Here is a 26,234-nt window from a genome sequence, read left to right on the forward strand (position 1 = left end):
TTGGGGTATACTCAGAGTACTATGCAATTCCCTAAATGTCATCTGGTCTAAGGACTGCCTGGCATATACATATATACACACATGTATGTAGGTATATATGTATATACATACACACATATGTATGTGTATGTGTCTAAGTAATACATACATACTTTCTTTTCAGTGTGGCGTGTTGATACCTGCAATCAAAAGACATGGGTTTGAATTCTAGTTTAGTTACTTCCTAGCTATGTGACTTTGGGAAAAGTAATTTGAAAGTTTTTTTCTCGACTACAAAATAAGAGGGTTAGCCTAGGTGATCTTTGAAGCTCCTTCCAGCTCTAAATCTGTGAAAAAGAGTGAGAGAGATGGCAAGGTCTTGTGGATAGAGAGCTGGTCTTTCCAACCAGGAAGACTTAGGTTTACATCTTACCTGTGACACATACTAGCTTTATGACTCTGGGAAAATCACTTAATCTCCCAGTAGTATAGTCAACTTTCTACTACAGTGAAGGTGCCTACTGGAATTGGTAGAGGGAGTTTCCTCAGCAGGGAATTTCCTATAGCAATGAAATCACAGGTTTAGTCTCTATCCATATCCATGGTTGGCAACAATGGAGCCGAAAAGGAGTGGGCAGCTTTCAGAGATTTGGTGAACAGCACCACATTTACTCATCTGGGTCAGAACACTTGCAAGCATCAGGATTGGTTTGATGAAAATGATTGGGAAATTCAGAAATTACTGAATGAAAAATGAGAGCTCCACAGGGTTTACCAGCAGGACAGTTCATCCAGATCTAAGAAGGCAGTTTTTAATTCCATCAAAAGTAAAGCGCAGCTTTTTCTCTTCCGCTGCTTTTGCATTTGCACTTGGCCCCTCAGCTTCTGACATGCAAAAGGATGCTAGCGAGTTTGTGGATCTGTATGTGCCTGGAAATGCTCTGTGAGCAACAGGATCATCGAGGCCAAGGACCACATGTCCATCCAGATGAACATGAGTGAAGTTGACAAGGTCACAGGCAGATTCAATGGCCAATTTAAAACTTATGCAATTTGTGGAGCAATTCGCAGAATGGGAGAATCTGATCACTGTATTCTCCCACTGGCAAAGAAATGATGGTATTGTTTCAAAGAACTTCTAATTGAAGAAATCTTGTAGAAAGTGTCTTCTTAAATCAGAAAAACATAAAAAAAAAAGTAAAGTGCAAATAAAGCTTAGAGAGATGCAGGATTCTTGGCTCAGTAAGAAGGCAGATTCGATTCAGTTTTACGTTAATAGTGACAATCCAAAGCACTTCTCCAATGCTCTTAAAGCTATTTATGGGCCAAAGACCTTTGGTGCATCTCAACTACTCAGTGCTGATGGAGCCACACTGATGATGATTCCAGAGAAACGGGTCGACCACTTCCATACTGTTCTCAACAGACTGTCATCAACTAATGCTGAAACCATTGTCCTCCTTCAGAGGCTGATCCTTTGTCTGGGGAATGGATATCTACCCAAGAGCCCATGTGGCTTCAGAAAAGGCTGAGGAACAGTTGATATGACGTTTGCTTCCTGGCAACTCCAGGAGAAATACCAGGAGCAGAACAGAAGTCTGTGCACAATGTTCATCAGTCTGACCAAGGCCTTTGATACGGTTGGCCACGAGGGCTTGTGGAAGATAATGTTGAAATTTGGCTGCCCAATTTGGTTCATTAATATTGTACACCAGTTTCATCATGGCATGCTTGCACAGGTTCTGGAAAATGGATGATCCTCTCACAGTTTTCTAGTCATCAGTGGAATGAGACTGGGCTGTATGCTTGCTCCCATGCTTTTTAGCATAATGTTTTCCTTGATGTTGTGAGATGACTTCAACAAAGATGAGAAATGGCATCAAGGTCAACTACTGCACTAAAGTTACATTATTAAAATTGAAAAGGCTATAAGCCAAGACTAAAGTGGAGGGAGAGTTGATGAGAGACTTTTTTATTTGCAGATGATTGTGCACTCAAGGTAGACTCTGAGACTGAGATGCAATTCAGTGTGCCCAGTAGAGATCACTTCTTTGCCTCTTGTGCTAATTTTGGCCTGACAATTAACACCAAGAAAACAGAGTTTCTCTACCAGCCAGCACCATACCATTCATACATGAAACCATTGGTTACAACAAATGGAGAAATTTTGAATGCTGTGAACATGTTCATTTATCTTGGATGGACATATAGATGATGAGGTTGGCCCACGAATTACTAGAGGTAACTCAGTGTTTGGGAACCTCCAAAAGAAAGTGTAGGAGAGAAAAGGTAACAGACTGCCTACCTAACTGAAGATCTACAGAGCCATGGTGCTACCTCATTGTTTTATACCCAATGAAACCTGGACAGTCTATCAGCACCATGCCAGGAAGCTAAATCAATTCCATTTGAATTGTCTTAGGAAGATTCTGAAGGTCAGCTGGCAAGATAAGGTACCAGATATTGAGGTCCTTTCTCAAGCTGAATGGCCAGGCATTCAAACTACTGCAGAGTACAGCTCTGATGAGCTGGCCACATTGTTCAAATGCCAAATGTACATTCGCCTAAAAGACTATTTTATGGAGAACTCACACAAAGCAATCACTCACATGGAGGTCAGAAGAAGTGCTACAAGGACATTCTCAAGGTCTCTCTGTAGAATTTTGGTAATATAAGACATGGGAGACATTGGTACAGGATCATCCAACATGATGTACCTGCATCAATGACCATGCTGTGCTCTATGAGCAAAGCACAATTACAGCAGCTCAGAAGAAACATGAGAAAATTTAGAGATATCTTCATTGTAAATGTTCAAAGGAACTATTTGTGCCTGACCTGTGATAGACCCTTCAGAGCTCCTGTTGGTCTGATCAGCCGCAGTGGGACACACTGTACTTTGACCCAACATCATGATGTCATTGTGGTCCTCCTTGGGTAGGACAGACAACAATCCTAACTGACCCGATAGGCATACTGTTGCTTGCCAGCCCAAACTCAAATCCTTTCCACTTTAATAGAAATTGTCACAGAACTTGCCCTTCTGCTGACATAGTCTTCAGGAACATATGGAAATATAAGAGACAAGATTAGTTGGGAATTTTAGTGCAAATTGGCCACAGTTATTTTAAGATGATACAACTATTGCAGATTTGATTACGAGATAACTTTTTTTACCTAGCAAGTTTTTTAATAGCTCCACCAATAAAATTAAAGGTCTAGCCCTTGTTCCACTCTAAATCTAGGGATAATTTTGGGAGTTATCTTGTCTGAGGAAGTCAAGAATCATTTATTAAGAGCTTACTATGTTCCAAGCACTGTGCTAAAGGCACTAGGGATACAAAGAAAAGCACAAAAGCCCTCTGCCCTCCACTACCTCATAATCTAATAGGGGAGAGAAACACACAAATAACTATGTACGAGTGAGACATACGCAGGATAATTTGAAAATAATATCAAATGGAAGGCACTATCATTAAGGGGCACCAGAAAAGGGGTAGGAAAGCTTTCAAGGCTGCATTTTATTATACTAACAAGTCAAATACTATTAAAAAAAATACACATAGGGAATCTTCATGTTCTTTATGCCTCTGGGTAGAGCATCCTGAGGTAGAAAACCCTCCGTTAGTTTCCGCACAGCAATGGAAGTGGTTTCCAAAGGGTTTTGGACTTGAGGGTGATTAGCAGGGTCATACTATATCACAATCAGGGGTTGGGAGGGAGCTCGCCCTGAGCTGCAGGAAATGGGCCTGGCAACCTCAAAACTCCAGGTCGGGTACGTGCTGGGGGACGCCCCCACTTTCCCGGGCTTCTCCAGAAGGAGAGGGCAGAGAGCTCGGGGGCGGGGCGAAAGGGAGGGGGGAAGAGTAAAGGGGTGGGAAGTGAAGGTCACGTGTTGCTGATTTCCAGATTTAGAACATTGTCCTCCTCGGGGTTTGTGCTAATCCATTAGATTGTCGGGGTCGGGGGGGGGGGCTTATCATTAGAAAGACCATCTAAATCTAGCCCAGCTTCCTGAGTCTCGGGTAACAGAATTGACTTAAAAGGAGTGAGGTCACGGAAGGGTATGCAGATCACGTGACCTGGGATTTTAAGGGAGGAGATGGTGGGGAGGATCCGGATTAGGTCACTTAAGGTGGCGAGGGTGGGGGCCATGGGGTGATGCGAGCAGGGTGAGGACTGGTGGGTGACGTTTGAATGACGTATATTTATTCCCTTCCCTCCCCCGTCTTAGAACTTCAGGTCCGGTGGTGAGCTTCTTCCGCCTAGCTTCCGGTAGGGGCGAAGCATCCTTGAGTCCTGGCAGCCTCACTTCCGTTCAGGTTGCTGCTGCAGCTTCCCGTTTCCGTCTTTCCTGAAGGCGAGAAGAGAACTGTCCCTGTGCGCACGCGCAGATTCCTCGCCCGAGGGGGAGGGGCTGGAGTTGTAGGATTGGGAGGAGGAGGAGGGAATTACAACCTGTGGAACGTTGAGGGGGTCCCAGTGACCGGATTCTTCCCATTGGCTACAGGAGGTGGAGGGGGGCGGAGCCTGGGGTATTGGGGACTTGAGGGGGGTCCCGGGGGTGGGTTGGGGAAGAGGGGGTGGTGGAGGGGCCAGTGTTTTATATTGGGAACTTTGGAGGCCTTGAGGTTTGGGCCAATCCGTAAGACCCCCACCAGGTGCGGGGGGTGGCGTGGGGAAAACCCGGGTCAGCATGCGGGACCGGACCCACGAGCTGAGACAGGTAAGACCGAAGTGGAAGCCAGCCACCTGATGCTGGGATGCCAGTGGGAAAAGCAGCGGGCGGCATCCCGAGCGGCGTCCATACCACGGGGGTTCGAGGGCACCTGGAGGGGGGGACGCCCCACACGAGGATGAGGGGGTGTAGACGCTGGATGAGGGGGCTGGCCAGGGGCGGCCATCAGTGACCCCGGACCTTCTAGGGGGATGACAGTTCTGATGATGAAGGGAAAGAGCGAGTGGCTCTGGTCATGCATCCAGGCACCGCCAAGTTGGGGAACCCCGACGAGGAATTCTTCCAGAAGGTAAAGGTGGGGAGGGGGATCCAGGAGGTGCGATGCAGTGACACAGGGCGGAGGGGCTTCCCGCAGGACTCTCAGGGAGGGTGGAATGCCTGGGTTGGGAGGAGGGAGGAAGAAAGAGGAAGCGCGAAGAGTGGAACCTAGCGTGGGGGAGGGTGGAGGGAGTCCTCGTTGCTCCTTGCCCTACTCCCTCTTTCCCAGGTCCGGGGCATCCGACAAACCATGGGGAGACTGGAGAACAAAGTCAAGGAATTGGAGAAGCAGCAGATCACCATCCTCGCCACGCCTCTTCCTGAGGAGAGTGAGTGAGGGCCAAGGGCGCATGCTCACTCCCTGTCCCCTAGGGATTGTGGACTTTGTAGTACCCCACCTGTACTAGTGGGACGGCTTTCCCAGGTGGACAGAAAGTCCTCGCAGCTCTTGGACCCCTGTTATCGGAGCTGTCTAGAAATCATGCTTTTCTCCGATTCCCACCCTTGCCTCCAATTCAGGCATGAAGCAAGATCTCCAGAACCTCAGGGAAGAGATAAAACAATTGGGGAAGGAGATTCGGACTCAGCTGAAGGGTAAGTGTTGTTTGGCTATTCTGCCAGGGTTCTGGGAAGAAACCTGAGGCTAGAGGCAGGTCCCCTAAGCCCATTGCCCTATCCCTCCTTTGTCCTTTAACAGCCATTGATCCCCAGAAGGAGGAAGCAGATGAAAACTGTAATTCTGTCAACATAAGGATGAGAAAGACCCAGGTGCGTCGGTCCTTTCTAGAACACTAGCATTAATTTTTTAAAAATTTTTTTCAATTAACAAAAATTTGTTTTTTCTCCCACCTCCCTCCTGTTGGAGGTGGTTGGAGACAAAGAAAAACAAAATCCTTGTAACAAATATTCATAGTCAAGGAAAACAAATTCTTACATTGGCCATGTTTTTTAAAAAAAGTCTCATTCTGCACCTTGAGTCCATCATTTCTCAGAAGTTGTGTAAATTGCTGTGTTGTGGCTCTTTGTATTGATTAGAGTTCAAAGACAAAATTGTTTGTTTTTACCTTGTTATTGTGTAAATTGTTCTCTGCAGAATCTTGACTGTTCAATAAAAGTTTCCTGAAGGCCAAGCTCTGGGGGAGAGGTGGAATTTGGAGGGTGGGGTGGGGAGGGGTTCTTAATACATTGTCCTGGGACTGCTTGCAGTTTTAAATGATGAGTTTCAAACCTAGATCAACACTGGACTGTATATATACTGAATGTCTAAGTGGTTAAATGCTGTAAAGACTTCTTTGTTGGCTGTGTTGATCAGGATAGGAGAGGAGGACTTTAGTTGCACCATGAAAGATGGACATGACTTAGAGAAATGAGGGGTTGTAGGATGACAAACTTGTCGGGGGAACAAAGTTTGTGAATGTGCTGTCAGAAATACCCCTACCTTGTTCAGAGGACAGTTAAGTTGAATACTTTGAAGTGGAAGATTAGTTTTGGGAATGAGTAGAAGATAAAGCTGAAAAAATGTGTTGGGCCCAGATCATGGAAGGGTTTAGATTCTAGACTGAGGATTTTTTATTTTATCTTGAAAGCAACGAACAATCATTGAAGAAGGTTCTTGAGCTGTGGATTCAAATGATGATAGCTGGACTTTTGGGAAGGATTAATCTGGCTGCTTGTGTGGGATGCATTGGTGGGAAAAGAAGAGACTGAAAGCAGAGGTACTCTTTAGAAAATGGTTGCAATAGTCCAGGTATGATGTGAGCTGGTTTATTTGGAGGGCAGTGATGATTTGACCAGAGCACAGACAAGTCTTCTGATTCCCAACTAGGCCTTCCTTAACTGACATTCCATCCTTTACTCTTCTACCCACAGCATGGAATCTTATCCCAACAATTTGTTGAGCTCATCAACAAGTGTAATACAATGCAGTCAGAGTATCGGGAAAAGAATGTAGAACGGATCCAGAGGCAGCTAAAGATCAGTGAGCACTGGGGAATGGGGGTAAGGGGAGGTGGAAAGGGTGAGGGGACACTGAGTTGTGGGGGGAGTGGTATCCTTCGAAGTAAAAGGGCAGGGTTGGGGGTATCCTGGGTTTAGATGGGAACAATACAGCAAGCCTTGGATCTAAAATGGTCAGTCCGAATGCTGAGCATTAAGTAAGGGCATGATCTTTCCCCCCTCCCCCACTCCCCTTCCCAGCCAATGCTGGAATGGTGTCAGAAGAAGAGCTGGAGCAGATGCTGGAAAGTGGACAAAGTGAAGTGTTTGTGTCCAATGTGAGTCTGTCAAATATTCAAACCCTGACCCTCAACCCAAATTTCTTCTAGGTAGGTTCCATTGGTACTCTGTATCCCTGCCAAAGGAAAGCTGGTATGAAATAGAACTTCAGTTCTCTGAGGTTAAGGAGTTGTGTTGGCACTTCATCTCCTGCTTGAGTCTTCCTGCTTCCAACCTGGCTTTATCCTCTCCCTTGTCTTAGTCCATTCATTCACATGACATCATGGGTTGGACTGTAGGCAGCTATGGTAGTGTCTGTATGTCTGTGTCCTCTCTAGAGCTGTAAGGATTTCACCCTAGGGATGGGGCACTTTGGGGGATGGGATAATGTTTATAAGCATGCCTCCATTCTTCCCTGACCCAGATCCTGAAGGACACACAAATGACACGGCAGGCATTGAATGAAATCTCCACCCGACATGGGGAAATCCAACAGCTTGAACGAAGCATCCGGGAACTCCATGAAATCTTCACCTTTCTGGCCACTGAAGTAGAGATGCAGGTGGGAAACTACCAGCTTCCTGCTAGCCCTCAGTAGAGCTAAGGCTCCACGTTGCCATGGCCTCACCTCCTCATAGCTTTGCCTTTTTTCAGAGCCCTGCTACCTTTTAAAACTCTTCGCCCACCCCCTCCCTATCTACCCATATTTAAGCGTCCTTCTAGTCTTACTCTCCACCCTGCCTAATTCATTAAGCTATGTGCTAAGTATGTACCTGGTAGCCTGGGAGGATAGAGAGGGGTTCATTTCACTCCCTATCCCCCCTTAGGGACTAACTAATTCGACAAACATTGAAGACCAGCTAAGTGGGAGGCACTGAGCCTGAGTAGATACAAAAATGAATGTGATAAATACCCTGCTCTCAAAGAGTATACAATCTAATGGGCAGAAGGACATGTACACAAATGACTAAGTTAAGATAGAAAGTGGGATATATACAAAGGAAATGTTTGGGCAAAGTACTCTGAGAAATATGAGTTAGGGAGAGGTCACTTTCATGGGAGTAGGGGAGTGTTTAGGGAGGCATGATGTTAAGGAAGGCTTTTTGAAGAGGCACCATCACGTTGGACCTAAAAGGAAGTGAAGGGCGAGGTAGCTAGGTGTCGAAGTCAGGAGGACCTAGTTCAAATCTGACCTCAAACCAAACACTTAATACTCACTAGGTGTGTGACCCTGGGCAAGTCACTTAACCCCAATTGCCTAAAAAAAAAAAAGAAAAGAAAAAAAAGGAAGTGAAGGGGCTTAGAGGAAAGGAAGGGAATCTATTCTTGGAATAGAAGATGGAATGAAGGAAGTTGAGGAGACAGGTGAGGGCCAGACTGGAATGGAGATAGAGATGTTTATCTGGTGGGGCAGCTAGGTGGCACAGTGGATAGAGCACCAGCCCTGGATTCAGGAGGACTGAGTTCAAAGCTGGCCTCAGACACATGATACTCACTAGCTGTGTGACCCTGGGCAAGTCACTTAACCCCATTGCTTAGCCCAAAAAAAAAATAGAATTGAGTTGTTTATCTGGAATGTAGAATAAGTGAGATGAAATAATGTGAGATAAGGCTGGTATAGTTGGTTGCATCTAGATGAAGTGCCTTGGATACCAGAGTCAAGACTTTTATAATTTACTATGTAGACAGTGGATGGGGAGCCATTGAAGGTTTTTGTGAGTAGAACTCTGGTGTAAATATAGTGGTGCATTAGGAAGGTTACTCAATAGATTGGAGGTTGAATTAGAGTCAGGAAGACCCTTTCAGGAGGTGATGACCATAGTTTAGGAGAGAAGAGATGAGGACCAGTAGATAGAGTGGTGACCCTAGGAATGGAAAAGGAATGGATGGATGATAGAGATATTTTGAAGTTAAGTGGAAAGAACTTGGTAGTTGATTGGATGTGTGGAGCAATAGAGACAACTTCAAGGTTATGAGCTAGGACAAGTCTAGCAAGGAAAACATGTTCAATTTTAGATATATTGAATTTGAGGTCCCCAGAGAGAAAGCAAACAGCCAGTGAATCTGGAGCTCTGAGGAGAGATTGGAGATATAAATATAGATTTGGGAGTCATTCACATGAAGGGAATGATTGAGATCACCAATCAAGAGAGTATGAAGAGAAAAAGGAAGACAGCTGAAAATAGATGTCTTTATGAAGACATCTCCACTTAGAAGATGGAAGTTAAATAGGTCAGAGAACTAGCAAGACAGTGGAGAGGTAGAATCTTGCCAACGCAGTGTCCAGGAAGCCGGAGGAGGAGATGGCCAACAGTGTCAAGTGCAGAAAGTTTCTACACGTTATGATATTCAACATTTGAGTGGTCCTAGGAAGAACAGAATTGAAGCGTAGTGGAAAGATCCCTTAATTTACATTCATGTGGCCATATTCTGACCATATTCATGGGATCATATTCTGTTTCTGCAACTACTTGTGACTATGAGTGACGACTTCTGTAAACCTCAGTTTCCTCTAAAAAGAGGACATTAGACTCTCATATCCCTTCCAGCTCTAAATCTCTGACTTCTGGCTTGGGGAAGGGGAGGGCAAAATCAGGGAAGACTTCATGGGAAAGTTGGCATTGAGGCTGAACTGAAAAGAGTGAGTAGGATGTAGATTTGGAGGTGGCTGTAGGGGATAAGGGGAAAGCAATTTGAACGTGTAGAGGAGTGTGTGAGGTCATCAGTCTAGTTGTATATAGGAGATAAGGTGATTTAGACCCTGAATGTGGAAGACCGTGAATACCAGAGTAGGAGGCTGGACTTGATCTTAGGCGCTTTGGTCTCTTCTCCTCACCCCAGCTCCTTCTTAAACCCTGACCTTCCTCTTCCTCTTCCTCTTTCCTCCCTAGGGGGAGATGATTGACAGGATTGAGAAGAACATTCTCAGTTCAGCCGACTTTGTGGAGCGGGGTCAGGAGCATGTCAAATCTGCACTGGAGAGTCAGAAGAAGGCCAGGAAGGTGAGGGAAGGCACTCCTACCAGCAACATCAACACTCTCCTCCCATTCCTGCTGGCCCCAGGCCATGCTCTGAGCCCCCTCTCCTCTCCTGCAGAAAAAGGTGGGGATCGCTATTTGTATCGTTATTGCAGTCCTCATCCTTGCTTTAATCATTGGTCTCAGCGTAGGAACCTAATAGCAACCTTCATCAGCTGAGGTGAGCAGCTTTACATACCTGAGAACTGGTGCTGTCCCTTCCCCCTTTTTTCCCCAAAAGCTCCTGCACTTACACCCTTTGTAACCCAGGCATCCTGTTCTAGGGCTTCTACCCCAAAATAGCCCTTTATCCCAAATCCAAGTCTTTTTTTCTTGGAGTCCCTTGCTTAGCAGCTCCTGCTCTCCTTGTTCTTCCAGTTCCCAAAGACCTAGAATTTCCCTACCCCCCACTTTCTCCCTCTGACCCTCCTCTTCCTCCTTTCCCTTACAGGTGAGGGGGGAGACCTGGCTTTGGGGGATTCATGGAACCTAGGAAGGAAGTCAACAGCACTGCCTCCTTCTTATGCCCCCAACAGCACAGTTAGGAGGCCCAGCTGGCAAAGGAGGCAGATTTTTTTCTTGGAGGGGAGAAGTAGAGTGGGAGGAAGATGGGTGGCACCTGGAGCCCATTTTATCCCTGGTTCTACCCTCCAGAGGTCTCCTGCCCTCTGAACCCTCATTTTATTTTCCCCTTCATTCACCCGAGCTTCACTCCCTCATCCCTAGAATCCTATTCCAGCCCTTTCTATCCCCCTCCATTCTCACCCTTCAGGGTGACTACCAGGGAATTCAGTGGGGTGGGGAAGCCTCTGAGTGAGGGCAGGAGCAGGGCTTGACCCTTGCTGGGCCTCAGCTCCAGCTTCAGTGGGTTTCTAGGTCCTGGGATCATCTGGCACAAAATTTTGTAAGAAATAAAGTTAAAACAGTGTATTATGTTTGTATGTGTTTGATTTCTGTAGTCCCCTGGACCTCTTAGAACGCAGTTGACACTTTTCCAGTTTGTCAGTGCCCCCTTCTTTTACCTTTTCTTTTACTCACAAGCCAGTATTCAGACCAGACTCCAGGTATTTTTCCCCCTGATATATGCCAGATATATAGGTATAGATATAACAGAGGTCAACCTGATTTGTTCCCTTTTGCTTACTAGATGGTGGAGGTGAGACCTAAGCAGGGGGGTAAAAGGAGCTGTTATCTTTAGGCTCAGCTGCTGTGGGGGGAGTCTCATAGATTTCTCTGCTCTTCCCAGGCCTGCTCCAGGCCAGATTCGTGGTTTGAGCTGAACTGCAGAGTGAGAGGAGTGGTAAGGGTCGTGCAGGGCTGTGTCTGTAGTAAGGGTTGCTGTGCTGGACAGGAGCCCAGAACCTGGGCCTTGTCCGGAGGAGGTTCAGATTTTAGGGGCGGGGTGGGGGCGTCAGGACGTTCGGGTCTTTTGGTCGAGGTAGGGGAAATTTGAGTAGGTGGGTCAGGGTTTTGGGAGAGGGGGCAAAGAAAAATAAAACAAAACTTTGTAGGGTGGATTTCGGCCAGACTACTTGGATTCCGTCTCCTCTCCCCACCTCCAGGCCATTCCTGCCGCTGACCGTGCCCTTTCCTCTGACCAACCCGCAGTGCCTCCCAGCTTCAGCAGTGGAACGCGCTGGCCACTGGCAAGCCCCGGACATCACCACGCTTACCAGCTCCCTACCCCTGGACCTGGGTTGGGAAGTGAACCCTAAAAGAGAGAGGACTGGGGGGCCTAGTGTGGTCCTTGCAGGAGGCTGCCGTCGCGGCCGACCTGCGGTCGCACAGGGCCTGAGAACTAAGGGTAGGGGAAAACGGCAGAAACCTCTGCGGGGTGTGAGCCAGGAAATCGCTGGACTCCGCACTTAGATTCATGTCCCGGAGATGGGGAGTAGGCGTGGCCAAAGCGGAGCTGCAGGAGGATTGGGCCTGGGATCCAGAGGAGGCGGAGCCTCTGGGTTGAATTCCATTCAGTAAAGGATCGGAGCGGGGAGCTGAGTGAGAAAGAATGATCTCGGGTGGTGCAGGGACTGAAGTTCCGGGCCGTGATTGGCTAGAAGGGAACAGGAGGCGGGATCACAAATCAAAAGACCTGAGATTAGGTGGAGAAATCCATTGGGGGCGTGACCAAGCAGAGAGTAGCTGCAGACTCTTAGTCCCCCTCTACGTAGTTCTCAGCAGCCTGGGCCCGGCAAGATGTCTCTAGCTTTGTGCGCTTGAGATTGCATGTCCAGTGTACAGATAGGTGAGGAGGACCAATCCTGGGTGTCTGGGGAGAGAGCTGGGGGTGGGGGGTGGGGGGTGGGCTGCAGAAGGGACACAGGTCATCCGCTAGGGAGCTGGGGGGAGGGGAGTGGGTAGCAGAGGAAAGAACACAGATCCCTCCATAGGGAACTGGAGGCACTGCGGGGTGCTTCAGGAAAAGAGACGGTTAGGTCGCCCAATAGGGCGCTGTGTGGAGCTGGAAGGTCGTAACACTGGGGGCTTTGTGGTGGAAACTGAGAAGGCGGAAATTGAGAACAATCAATATACATTTATTAAATGCCTATTATATGCCAGATACTGTGCTAAGCCCTGGAACAGGATCTCTTCCCCCTCCCTCCCGAATTCGAGGTGGGAGCTGGAGTCAAACTGTTTGGAGCTGTATGTTCATAGGGGATAGGTCTAGATACTAGGAAGTAGAGGACAAGATGTGTGCACGGGTCCTGCTGGAGGGCTTAGGTATCCGAAAGGCAGGGCAGCTGAGCTTTTGGACTTTCTTCCTTCATCCTCTACCTCCAACACAATAAGTGCAGGCTTTCTCCCTCTCTTCTGAATTACAGCAAGGGCACCTATTAGGCTTTGATCCAGACCTTTGGGACCTACAATGTCACCTGCCTGCAACTGGGTGGCAGCCTGTCCTTTGTCATTGCACTGAACCTCTGCTTGGCTACACTGGATGAAGTCACGCCTCACACACTATCTATCTACCTTTCTCAGGAGGATCTGGAGGGCTAGTGGGTGGGCCATAGTTCTGTGGGCTCCTCCTGCAGCTGCCTACCTTCTAGTGGTTTCTGGAGTCCCTACTATGGGGCATACTGTGAAAACCAGGGGAGGTAGTTGGGAGGCAACTGTGGTAGTGTGCTCAGACTCCTTTTCCCTTCAGGAACCAATGGGAGACTTCAAAGTCTTGCAGAAAACCTCTGAACCATGCCAAGCATGGTTTTCTCAACTGTGGCCCCACTTTACACTCTGCTGAGCCTCAAAGACCCATAGAGGGAAGCAGTGCACCAAACTGTAGATTATGTATCTGGGTAAAGAAGAGTGCTTTACTGTCTTGGAAACTGCCCAGCCTGGTGGCCTGTGGGATCAGAAAGCATGCTTATGTAGCTGTCCTGAGACAGGGGATACAGAAACCTGATGTTGCTTAAATTAGCACAGGGAGGGAGGCGGGGGAGCAGTCACCTGGAGTGTAACCAATCTTCAGACCCATGAGCTGCACAGGAATGTCTTTCAGTGTCACTGGTGCCCATGTGCTTGTGACTTTTGAGGCCCTGGAAAGATCCACTATCATGATACTGGACCAGTATCTTCTAAGCGGCACTACACCTTTGACTTTGGTCACATGAGTCTGGGCCAGGATGGGAAGGCCCAGTTGCATTTGAAGGTACGAAACCAGGACTTCGCTGGTGATGATGACCGTCTGGGCAGCTGTAGCAATGATTTGGACACAGAAGGAAGCCACCATAATTGCTGTCCCTTGGCCCAGGGCTGATGAACATAACTACTTGCTGACATGTGGGTCATACCATGGTGCTCTCCCTACATAGGTGCGAGACAGTAGCCCCCCCTTGCCTTCTTGAGACCCTGTGCTTCTGTATGGTGTCCCACTTTGTATTCCGAAGGCATAGCAATTACTTTTTGACATTGGTTGCTTTGTATTATTTGTGTTTCTTCTCCAGTCTTTCGGTGTAAATCCTTGAGAATAAAATTATGGCAATAATTTACATAGCACATAAAGCATTTTGCAAACTTTTAAGCACATGATTCCATTTGAGCTTTATAGCAAACCTCTGAGATAGGTACTAGATGGCCCAATGGATAGAGCAACGGACTTAAGAGTTAGGAAGACCTCGGTTTGAATCCTGCCTCAGACACTTATACCTGTAAGAAGTAATTTAATCTCTCTCAGCCTCAGTTCCTCATCTGTAATGGGGATAATAATAGCACTCAGCTCCCAGGGTTGTTTGGAGGAGCAAATGAGATAATATTAGTAAAGTTCTTTGCAAACCTTAAAGGACTGTGTTAATATTAGCTATTATTGTTATTAATATAATTTTTGTCATCCCCATTTTACAGATGAAGAAACTAAGACTCTGAGTAGTCAGGTGATTTGTCCATAGTCACAAATTTCAGAGTTGAAATTTGAAGCCATTTCTTCTTGACTTCAACAAAACTTGACATACCAGTCTGAAGCTACACTCACTTCTGTGAATAAACCCTGTGCTTCCTCATATTTTATTCAGCAAACATTATTTACCGTATGCAGAACTCTGAAAGGTGATAAAACAATATACAAACTGGACGTAAGTCAGTTTCCTCCTTCTCAGCCAGTTTACAGCTTAATAAGGGTAGGATATGACTCATATCTGGAAAACTACAATGTACAATGATGATACTATTCTGCACTGGTTGGTGGAGATGCCTAAAAGATCTGGTGAAAGAGCTACAACCTCAACGTCCATAATGAATTTTAGACAGGGTATGAGGTGACCCTGAAAAAACCCCAGAACTGATTCTCGGCTGAACTGGAGAGCAGTGCAAGTCGGAGCAGATCTGGTAGAGAACAGCAAAACAAATCAGTCATCACATCCACAGCTGAGCTGTGTCCCCTGGTCACCGTGCCCCATACCTCCTAGCACAGTTGACCTGGTGACATGTGTACCCCATGTGGATCACCCACACATAATTCCTATAAAGATCCATTCTCCCCACTGAGCATGTATATGTTTGAAAAAGAGTGAATTCAAGGTTTAGGAGAGGCATGTTACATTATTACTTTGTTTTCATTGCTATTCATGTAAAGGGGAGGCAGCTCTAGAAACCACATCTTAGAGTCAAGAAGTTCACATTCTACTGCTGACACATAGTAGTTCTGTGACCCAAGGCAAGTGACTTAATCTCTTGGTGCCCCCACGAAACTCTAACTCCATAAGTTGCTCATCTACATTGATAGAGGGAGTTTCTTTACTGGAAGTTCTCCAAAGTGATAGTCATGGATCTGGTCCATAATGAAAATTTTAATACACTATATATAATATGTGCTAAGTATTGTAGCAAGTTAGGAGGCAACTAGGTGGCTTAGTGGATAGAGTGCTGGGCTTGGAGTCAGGAAGACCTGAGTTCAAATGTGGCCTCACCCTTCAAGGAAGTTTGCAGTGTTGAAGCTTATTCCTTAATGCAACAGAAAGGGATATCTAAAACAATGTTGCAAAGGGAACAAAAGATATTTTGGCCATGCAAATAAAAACTCGGATTTGTTCATGGGTGGGGGGAGTGATTATGTTTTGGATGATTTTGTTTATACACACACACACACACACACACACACACACACACATACATGTGTTATATATATATATATATATATAAATATTTCACAGAATGTTGGTTTTAAAATAATGTGGCAGGTGCTATAAACTTGATTTCTTTTATATGCAATTAATCCCTCTGGGTTGATTATTTGTTTTTCAAACAACAAATGTTTTTGTTTTTAAAGCTAAATTGAGAGAGAACCTTAAATATGATCAGAGGCACAAAGCCTTTGCCTTCTGCATAACTTTAGGAAGAACCTGGTGGCAGTTATGGACCAATTTGATCATTTTCTTTCTTTTCTTTTCTTTTTTTCTGGTCTGAAAACAAAGGCAATATTTTTATTCAAGTAACTGAAAATGTTTTTCCAGAAATATAAACCAAAAGCTTTGATTTATCAATTTGATCATTTTCCACAGAGATACTAATAAGTGATGAGAAATATAAATAGCTTCAAATCTAAAGTGACCACAAACTCGCTGTAGTAAACTATGCAGAAGCAAAAATTTGTTTTGAAGGACTTGTAGGCTGGAAGACTTAGAAGACTTTTAATAACATTGGTACTGTTGGAAGTAGACCTCAGGAGGTAAAGCAGGTGGGTTTTTAAAGGCCCAAGACTATTTTCTGAACTTGGTACCGCTAGATTTTATGGTGTACCCTTTTTTTTTAAAAAGAAATTGAACTGCTGCCTTATGTGTATAACCTAAATAAAAGTGGAATGAATGTGATACTTGAAAATATTTGATTTAAAATAGCTAGTAAAGAAAAAAGAACAAATCTGGCCTCAGACACCTGCTAGCTGTGTGATTCTGGGCAAGTCACTTAACGTCTGCTTGCCACTGAGAAGGAACAGCAAACCACTCCAGTATTTTTGCCAAGAAAACCCCATGGACAGTAGGGTTCACAGGGTCACAAAGAGCTGGACATGACTGAACAACTGAACAGCAATGCTGCAACAGGTAGCAAGAATACAATGCTTTAATCTTTTTGATATGTTCCTGTGGGCTCTTTGATAATATACTCACACACACTCTCTCTCTCTCTCTCTCTCTCTCTCTCACACACACACACACACACACACACACACACACACACACACACACACACACACAATTTGGTATCAATATCCTTTGGGCATATTAGTCAATAGTTTTTTCTGTGTTTTTATTCACCTTGATTCAGATATCAAGAATATTTGCATCATAAAGGAAATTTGGTAGGATCTCATCTGGTCCTATTTTTACAATTTGTATGATACTGAATTTGCTTTTCTCTGAAGATTGGATGGAATTCATTTTTAGTCTACTCCTATTTTGCTTCTTTATAAGTTGTTTAATTTATTTTTCTGAAGTTGGTTTATTTAAGTTCCCTATTCTTTTTATGTTTATCCAGGCATTTTTTTATACATAAATACCCATCCATTTCACTTAAGTAATTAGTTTAACTGGCATGTATTTGGGCAAAATAATTTTGAATTATTTTATTTCTTTGTAATTTGTTGTGAATTATCTAATTTCATTTGTTCTTCATAACTTGGTTTTCTTCTATCTTTTAACTAAATGAGGCATTTTACCTTTGTTATTAAAAGAAGTAGCTCCTAATCATCTATTAATTTTTTAAAAAAATTTTAAAAAAGAATACAGTGGTTTTTGAGGTCTAAGGGGTCATTACAGATCTAAGGGGTCATTACAGACTGGATTGAACAAGGAAGGCTTTATAGAGGAGTTGACATTCTGAGTTGGACTTTAAAGGCTGAATAGGTATTACTCAATAGGCAAAGTTGAGGGAGAGCCCTATTGGCTGAGAGAACAACATAAGTTAATCTGTGGAGGTGGGAGGGTACAAGGTATATTCAGAAGATAATCAGGCAATATGGTATCTTTGAAGGTGAGAGAATCCAGCAGGAGAGGGGGTTAACAGTGTCACATGCTATAGAAAGATCAAGGATGAGGAGGATTTTAAAAAAAAAACAGTCTGTTGGATTTGGTGATTAGTAAGTCATTGCTAACCTTTGAGAAAGCAAGCAGTAGGAAACCAGACTATGGGAAGTTGAGGTAAGTGGGTGCATGTGAGAAAACATGAGAAGCCAGCCAAGGAGATATAAGGAGCAATTAGAGACACTATACCTATTAATGCAGCCCAAGATGGAATAAGTTTTTGTGATTGCCATATCACATGGCTGACTCCTCTAGAGCTCACCGTCCACTAGAGCCATGCATAGCTTCCTGCTCTTGTATCCCCATTTATATGTCTGAACTAACAATGCCAATTTGACAAGCATTTATTAAGTGACTGCTGTGTGCAAGCCACTGTGTTAAGATGCTGGGGATACAGAGCCAATACAAAACCCAATCCTTGCCTTGAAGGAGTTTAATTCTACCAGTGGATATGACATTCACACAGATAACTAAGAGCCAGATAAACTGAGGAGAGAGAGAATACTGAAAACTAAGAAAGGCTCATCCTAGGAACTGGTAGCTAAGTTGAGGCTTGAAGGAAAAAACGGATTCTAAGAAGGGGGTGTGAGGAAGCAGTGCCTTCTAGGCATGGGGGACAGAGTGCAAGGAAATGAGTCAGGACTTAGGATGCTGAACTGGGGAAATATCAAGGAGGTCAGTTTGGCTGCAATGTAGTATTTGGAAAGGAGAATAATGTGAACTAAGCCTGGAAAGGTAAACTGGAGCCAGATTGCGAAAGACTTTAAATGCCAAATTTAGAAGCAATAATGAACCACCAAAGATTGAGTGAGGTAGTGACATGGTCAGACCTGTGCTTTAGGAAGATGGTTTTGGCAGCTAGGTGGAGAATAGATTGGAAAGATAGCTTGGTAGCAGGTAGGACAATTAGGAGACTAAATAGCCTGGGTTACATGTGATGAGGACAGGGCTTCACCTAACCATATGAGTGGAGGTCCTTAACTAGACTGTAAACTCTTTGAGGCAGAGACCATATCTTATTTTTCTACCATTCCTAAAGTGCCTTTGCACACAGTAAATGATTGGTAGGTGCTCTTGGGGACATACTGGTAGAGGAATAATAATATTTCTATAGCATTTTAAGGTTTACAAAATACTTTTCTTGTAACATGAGTAGCATATGTATTCTTTTCAGCTTTCCCCCTACACACCCATTTTAGAGATGAGGAAGCTGAGGCCTAAGTAGGTTGCATGACTTGCCCATAGTTCACACAGATAGCAAGTGTTGAAGCTGGGATCCTAACACAGTTCTACTCACTATAAGTCTATCACTCTTTTTACTCTACTACCCTGCCTCTGAAGAGGAAAGCATCTGCTTCCCACCCCAAAGTAGGTTAGAGTAAGCTCAGGAGGACAAGAGGACAATTCCAAAGCAATAAATAGATCAACAAGCACAGGGCATTGAGAGGCAGAACATATACAAGCACTGAGGGAATTCAGAGTAAGAGAGGTTCAGCATGGGCTAGAATCACGAGAGGTTTCCTGCAGTCATTGTACTTTGTGCTGGATCTTGAAGAATGGGCAAGATTTATATAGGCCAGGGGCAGCCAGGTGGTGCAGTGGACAAAGCACTGGCCCGGGATTCTGGAGGACCTGAGTTCAAATTTGGCCTTAGACACGTAACACTTACTAGCTGTGTGACCCTGGGTAAGTCACTTAACCCCATTGCCTACCCCCCCCAAAAAAAAAGATTTATGTAGGCCAAGAGGAGGGAGGGTATGGTAGAGAGAAAGAGCATCCTGATCAGAAGTATGTGTGTGTGGGGGGGGGGGAGGTGAGCCAGTGAGGAAATTAGCTTGACTGAGGTAGCAGGTTTGCATCATGGAAAAGAGAGATGAATTTTCAGGGCTTGGTGGATTTGGGAGTAGGGAAGGAAGAAAAGCAAGAGACAAGAGATGATGAGAGAGAAATCATAAAATCAAAGCAAGGGCTAAACTCTATTTCTATCTTCAATTCAGTAAACATCTATTAAGCACTTACATGAACATTTCTATACTGGGATGGGGATACAAAAATTAAAAAATTATATAATCTTTGCTCTCAAGGAGATTATAGTAGTGGGCGGGGGAAGAGGAATACAACAACATATACACAGATAAGTATGAATATAAGGAAGAATGCAATAGTGGCAAAAAAGATATACAGTCAAAGTACTATAGAATAATATGAGAACAAGATAACTTTCATCTTGAGCACGGGATGGAGTCAGAGCAAGCTTCCTGGTGGAGGTGACATGAGCTGAGACTTAAAAGGGAAAAAAGAGGCTTTCATCTGGTAGAAGTTTGGGTGAGAGTATATTCTAGGTAAGGAGAAGAGCCAGGGTGAATGTAAAGAGGTTGGAGGCAACAGAACATATTTTGTGAACCAGCCACTTTGGCTGGGATAGTGACACACCCTAAGTATTCCTAAGTAGTTTCAACTGTAAATTCACTGAAGCTATGAAACTGCAAGCATTGTCTCTCTTTTGTTCTGCTCAGATAGAGGGCTGATACCCAAGGGACCAGAAAGGGACTAGTGTATCCTGTAGAACAGAACCTTTCTTCAAAAAAATCAATTATGAAACTCATTATAGCCCAAGGACATACTTTTTTTTTTTTTTGCTTTTAGGCAATTGGGGTTAAGTGGCAATGACATACTTTAAAAAAATTTTTTTTTAGGCAATTGGGGTTAAGTGACTTGCCCAGGGTCACTCATCTAGTAAGTGTCAAGTGTTTGGTCTGAGACTGGATTTGAGCTCAGGCCCTCCTAATTTCAGGGCCAGTGCTCTATCCACCACACCACCTAGCTGCCCCAAATCTTTTTTTTTTTTGTGAGGTGGTCCGGGTTAAGTGACTTGCCCAGGGTCACACAGCTAGAAAGTGTCAAGTGTCTGAGGCTGGATTTCAACTCAAGTCCTCCTGACATACTTTTATAAAGTATGTTTTAAACTTCCATTGGGGTTCATTGAATACTTAATCTGTGCAAAGTCCATTCCTAGTGGCAGTCCCAACCCTACCTGTTTAACACATCCTGACAGAGACATTATGGCCTTTTTTTTTTCCACCTGGGACAAGAACACTTTGTAGGCAGAAGAAATAGTAGCAGTACAAAGGAGAGTCTGACTCTGGATACAGTCGTGCAGGGAAAATTACTGATGTAGTCTTTGCCCCTGCAATGTTGACAGGGGGGAGTGGGCTAGGTGGCTTTGGGGCACGGAGACTGACAGAAAACACTGAAGTGTGATATTGGGAGGATATGGTAGCTATCAAGGGGAAGAAGGACCCTGTCCCTGGATAGAGCATCCTCTGAATGTTGGTGCCCTTATTAACAGAGGAATAGGGCATGGAGGTGCAGGGATGGTGGCTACCAAGGGAAAGCATGGTTTTCAGGAGAGGAAGCAAGTACTCCTGGAAATGGATGCCCTGGGGCAAAGAACCACATAAAAGTTAAAGCTCTGATCTGTGAACAAGTGAGAATTCATATATGGCATGTTGTTCTCAAGCCACAAAGTAGAGGTAGCTAAACCTCAAATCACATATACAACATATGCCTATTGTAACACTTGTGCTCAGGACAAGGAAAGCCCTATTACAATACTGGTGTCCAGGCCCAGGATGACCCCATTATAAATCTGATATATGGGAGAGGATAACCCTTTGTTACGGGGCTGAAGATTACCCCCTAGGGACTTTCTGGATCTTGACAGGCAGAGAGAAGCCAGTCTGGGGTTTCTTTCTTTCTTTTTTTTTTTTAAATTTTTCTTTAATTAAAAAAATTTTTTTTCCTGGGGTTTCTTGAATGGTTAATCTCTAAACTCCTTTCTGTGATAATGCCTTATTTCTATCAAATGAAATTTCAAACAAATGAAAGGTTTGGAACAGATAAACTCTGAAGGCTCTTCTAGCTCTAAATTCTATGTTTTTATTTTTGTTGTTGCTTAGAGTTGCTTGCTCCCCAGAGCTAGCTGAATCTGGAAGACATGGCTAGCTGCCGCTCCTCTTCTCATTGAGGTAACCACAATGAAGAGTCAAGCTAAATTTGCTGCATAAACTTGTGTGAGTAATTTCTTCCTTTCTGAACATAATTTCCCCAGCTAGAACATGAAGGGGCTTCTAGCTCTGACATTTTTGGATTCATCTCTCTATCCCTCTTCTATACTGTGCCTCACTTTCTCCAGCCCTCTCAATAGGATGACAGTGACCCCAGCCTTGGAGGGAAATGAAGCAGGTGGTTGTTGTAGTAACTGAGCCTTGAGGTTTCATGCCTAAGAGGCTCTCCCATAGTCCTAACACATTACATGAAACCAGTGAAGCTTCCTTAGAAGGTATGGGATAAATGAGGGGAACCTGGGGTAGGCTCAGGCTTCAGGCCAGGGACACAAAGATGTTGGGACCATAGGATAGATTTAGAGATGGAAAGAACCTACAAGAGCATCTAGTCCAATTCTTTCATTTTTCAGGTGGGGACACTGAGACTCGGAGAGGTAAAGCTTGCTCAAATGAGTAGTAAGTTGCATCTCTTCTGACAGTAAATCTAGTTTTACCCGTTCCACTATGGCTTCACATGTGTTCTCTGCGTGTGTCCCTGCTGCTGCCCTGGGAAGTTGGTGGATTTTTCTGGGTTATGGGAATTGAGAGACAGATGCCTGGGTCTTGGGAGGGGAGCTTGGGCTAGGGGACAGGATGCTTAAATCCTGCCTGAGGAGCAGGTTCTGAGCAACAGGAAAAGGCAGCCAGGTAGCACAGTGGATAGAGCACTAGGCCTGGAGTCAGGAAGACCTGAGTCCAAATTTGACCTCAGACACTTACTAGCTGTGTGACTTGAGCAAGTCACTTTAATCTCGGTCTGCTTCAGGTTCCTTAAATCTAAGATGAAGATAATAGTACCCAACTCCCAGTATTGTGAGGATCTAATGACACTATGGACAGCCTAGGTGGCTCAGTGGATAGAGTGCTGGGCCTGGAGCCAGAAAGACTCATTCATCTTTCTGAGTTCAAATCTGGCTTCAGATACTTACTAGCTATGTGATCCTGGGCAAGTCACTTACCCCTGTTTGTCTCAGTTTCCTCATCTATAAAATGAGCTGGAGAAAGAAACGGCAAATCACTCCAGTATCTTTACAAAACAAAATAAATGGAGTCACAAAAGAGTCAGACACGACTGAAAAATGACTGAAGAACAACAAAAAATGAGACATCTGTAAAGCACTTAGCCTAGTGCCTGCTACAGAGTAAGTGCTTAATAAATGTCTGTTTCCTTCCTACTCTGATCCTGTTCCCAATACCTCACCTACTCAAGGATCTTGACCCCATGTCTAACTCAGTTTCTAGGTGGCACAGAACATTAAAGCTGGAAGAGATAATTTAGTCCAGCCTTTTCATTTTACAGATTAGAACATTGAGGCGGAGATATGAAGTGTCATATGAAGACAGGTTCTTCACTCCCAAGCCAGTGCTTTCTCCACTAAATCAGATTGTGATGCCTGTCCAATTTGCAGGTTTGTTTTGTTTTTTTATCACAGGATCCGGGTGTCCCCCACTCCCTCCCTTTCACAGTTCTCTTAGTATTTCCCTCTCTTCTGAAGTGGTGGGTAAGGGCATTGACATCACCACAAATGAAGTCTGTGGGTACCTCCCCTTTTAATATGGCTTGTGTCCTGCCACCCAATGGCACCTGCACCCTCTGCATAAATCCCTTGCAGGGTACACAGCTTCAGCACTTGCCCTGGCCTTTTGAAATGCTGGGCCACTCAACTGTCCTCCAAGTATGTTAGAGGCCTCTGCCAGCTCTGTAATAGGAGTGGTAGCTTCTGTAGCTTACAGCATTCAGAATGACTGGGGGGCCGGAGTAGAACTTGGCCCAGCCGAAAAGGTACAGGTGTCTCTGGCTGGCTCCCACTCAGAGGCTGCCAGCTTCCTCAGCAGAGAAGTCTGATGAGGATGAGTATGGCTTCAACTTCTGAGCAAGTGCACCGCTGCTACTAGAGGTAAGTGCCTTGGAGCTCAAGAGAGACTAGCCCTTATGGCTCAATGTCACCTGCAGTGAGGCTCCTCGGATGGGAACCAGATCTGAGGCACTTCTGTCCCTTGGCCTCTTTAATGTACTAGATTTTCCTTTGAAGGCTCTGCCCAGGAAACCTGCAGAAGGTTTGAGGGGTACTGTAGGGAGTCTGGCAACGAAAGACGGGCTGTCATTTGCTGGCTGAGTTGTAAGGAAATGAAGCACATTCAGCCGGGCAGACCCATACTCCGTCTTCTCTAATATATTCCCTCAGACCAAGTCTCGCCTTATTGTCAGGACAACCGTAACCACTCCTATTTTTCCCCTCCGCTCTACTTGCTCTCGGACCCTCATACTCAAAGCCACCTTTCCTTGGCCCTCCCACTCAGATCCTGCCTCCTTGACTTGCTTCTCTTTGGCCTACACTCTCCCCCCTCCCCACTCCCCCAAATTCTAAACAATCCCCGGTTCGAACCCACTTGGAGCCTCACCTTTTCCTTGGCCCCTCCTCCTCAGGCCCCACCTCTCCCCAGTCACTTCCCTAGAGGCAACTCTCATCCTTCCAGGCTCCTCTTGCTCCAAACAACCCCGCCCCCCAACTCCAGCCCTACTTGCTACTAGTTGTCGAGGCCCTGCCCCGAAAGTTCACTCCGGCCGCGAAGTTCTCCCCTAGCAGCAACCTACAAAACGCACATGCGCGTTCTGCAAAGCTAGGGGCCGCACCCTCGATCTCATTGTCCTGCGCTCCTGCCACTTGGCTCTCGACCGTGGCGCTGCAGGTCAGGCTGCCTCCTCCTTGGCTGTTAGACTGTAGCCAGTTTAGGGCTCCGGTGCCGGAGCTTGGTTCCCTTCCGGCCCTGCCAGCTGGGTTAGCATTGTGCTTTCCACCAGCGCTATGGAGAGCTGAAGGTGTCGGGCGGGAGTGCTGCCAGAGCTGCAGATCTCTTTCCATATACCCAAGGACCTGAACGCTTAGAGGACTGGCTGAGCGCCCTGGGCTCTGCGCTGGCCCTGGTCGCCTGCTCCATGACCCCCCTACATGAGCTGCTGCAGCCTTAGGGAGCCTTCGACTGACCTTCAGTAGTACGTCCAGGGCCATGCCAGCTGACGCAATTGTCTCCGGCTCAGTGTGCATGACCTCTACCTCTGTATGTCACGGCTCACGGGTTATGGACCCAGAGCGCAGCCTGGTCACACTGGTAGTGAGGGTGGGGCGGGCGAAAGGTCTGTGGGGGACTGGATGAGCCAGATTGACGTCTATGTGCACGTCTTCTGGGACGGAAGGGAGCTCCAGGTATCCACCCACAGTATGGAACACAGTCAACGGGCAGCGGACTGATTTGCCATGCAAAATCTCTGGGGGGCCTCACTAATTGCTAGGGGCCCTTTGCAGCTGCAGGTGTGGGACGCTGGCAAAGATTATAACGGTAACCTACTGGGCTCCTTCGAAGTGAAGCCGATTTCTGGGTGATGCACAGAGACCTACATGCTGAACCACGAGAATCTTACATTCCACTACGTGTGCGGACCCCACTTTCAGGGACATCTCTGCTTAGGGTATGCACTGGAAGGCCAGCCAGGTGGGAGTCGCTTCGGCCAGGTGTGGTAAACACACACTTGCCCAGAACTGCAGACCTGGGGGCTTTGTATCCTCAGGAGGGTTTTCCTGGACAGTGAACAGTGGAAAGAACGCTAGACTGGGAGTCACAAGATTTAGGTTCTGGTGCCGGGCAAACCAGCCCGGTTGCTCAGTGGTTCCTGCTTACAGGAGGAGCTGTTGTAAGCCTCAAATGAGAGGGATGTGAAATCTCTTTGAAAACTGTGAAGTAACTAGCTGTATGACCCTGGACAAGTCACTTCACCCTGTTTGCCTCAGTTTCCTCATGTCAAATGAGCTGGAGAAGGAAATGGCAAACCACTCCAGCATCTTTGCCAGACACACACACACAAACCCCAAAAACCCAAGTGGAGTCACAGAGAGTTGGACACAACTGAAACAACTCGACAACAAAAAAAATATAAAATCAGCAGAAAATTGTAAAGTACAATATAGTTGTAAAAGGTGGTTATAATAGTCAAAAGAAAGGACTGGTGCTTCCTTGGAACTAGTGTCAGGGTCTCTTGGCTATCATTCACGCATTCAATATTTATAAGCACGTCAATTATATGCCTGACCCTGCCTTGAAGGACCTGTCAGTGTAGCAAGGAAGATGACATGCACACAAATAAATACCTGTAATATGTAGTAGAACTTGAAAGTGGATTAAAGAGTACAAAGTACCAAGTGGGTTTAGAGGGGGGAGAAAACTTCCCAGGAGGGGGAAATTAGGGAAGGCTTTATGGTAGAGATGGCTGAGCATTGAAGGAAATTGACAAGTAAGTAAATAATTTGATATGTGGGTCCATAGACCTGGAAGGGAGGTTTTCAGATCAAACCCATTCATTTTACAGATGCAGAGGAATCAGAGCAGTGGGAGCTGAGCCAGGGAGGCAGCAAATCAT

At 45.5% G+C, this 26,234-nt stretch overlaps 1 protein-coding gene and 1 pseudogene across 2 annotated transcripts; both read left to right on the plus strand.

The window, feature by feature from the left end:
- The first annotated feature begins 869 nt into the window (after positions 1–869).
- LOC110223148 (small ribosomal subunit protein eS21 pseudogene) lies at positions 870–1,121 on the plus strand (annotated as a pseudogene).
- Positions 1,122–4,557: 3,436 nt separating this feature from the next.
- On the plus strand, positions 4,558–11,136 carry STX4 (syntaxin 4). Of its 2 annotated transcripts, XM_021008509.2 has the most exons (11): positions 4,559–4,705; positions 4,905–5,006; positions 5,205–5,304; positions 5,495–5,569; positions 5,673–5,743; positions 6,845–6,953; positions 7,172–7,248; positions 7,614–7,751; positions 10,081–10,191; positions 10,286–10,387; positions 10,658–11,136. In XM_021008509.2, the coding sequence occupies exons 1-10, from the start codon at positions 4,676–4,678 to the stop codon at positions 10,364–10,366; spliced, it is 894 nt and encodes a 297-aa protein (XP_020864168.1). In that variant the 5' UTR covers positions 4,559–4,675; the 3' UTR covers positions 10,367–10,387; positions 10,658–11,136. The 2 variants fall into 2 exon arrangements, with proteins under 2 accessions (XP_078009081.1, XP_020864168.1); XM_078152955.1 differs by lacking the exon at positions 10,286–10,387 and having other exon boundaries at positions 4,558–4,705.
- Positions 11,137–26,234: the final 15,098 nt, after the last annotated feature.

The sequence above is a fragment of the Phascolarctos cinereus genome, unplaced genomic scaffold (assembly GCF_003287225.1).
Source record: "Phascolarctos cinereus isolate Bilbo 61053 unplaced genomic scaffold, phaCin_HiC Scaffold_4;HRSCAF=312, whole genome shotgun sequence".
In the NCBI taxonomy this organism is placed as follows: domain Eukaryota; kingdom Metazoa; phylum Chordata; class Mammalia; order Diprotodontia; family Phascolarctidae; genus Phascolarctos; species Phascolarctos cinereus.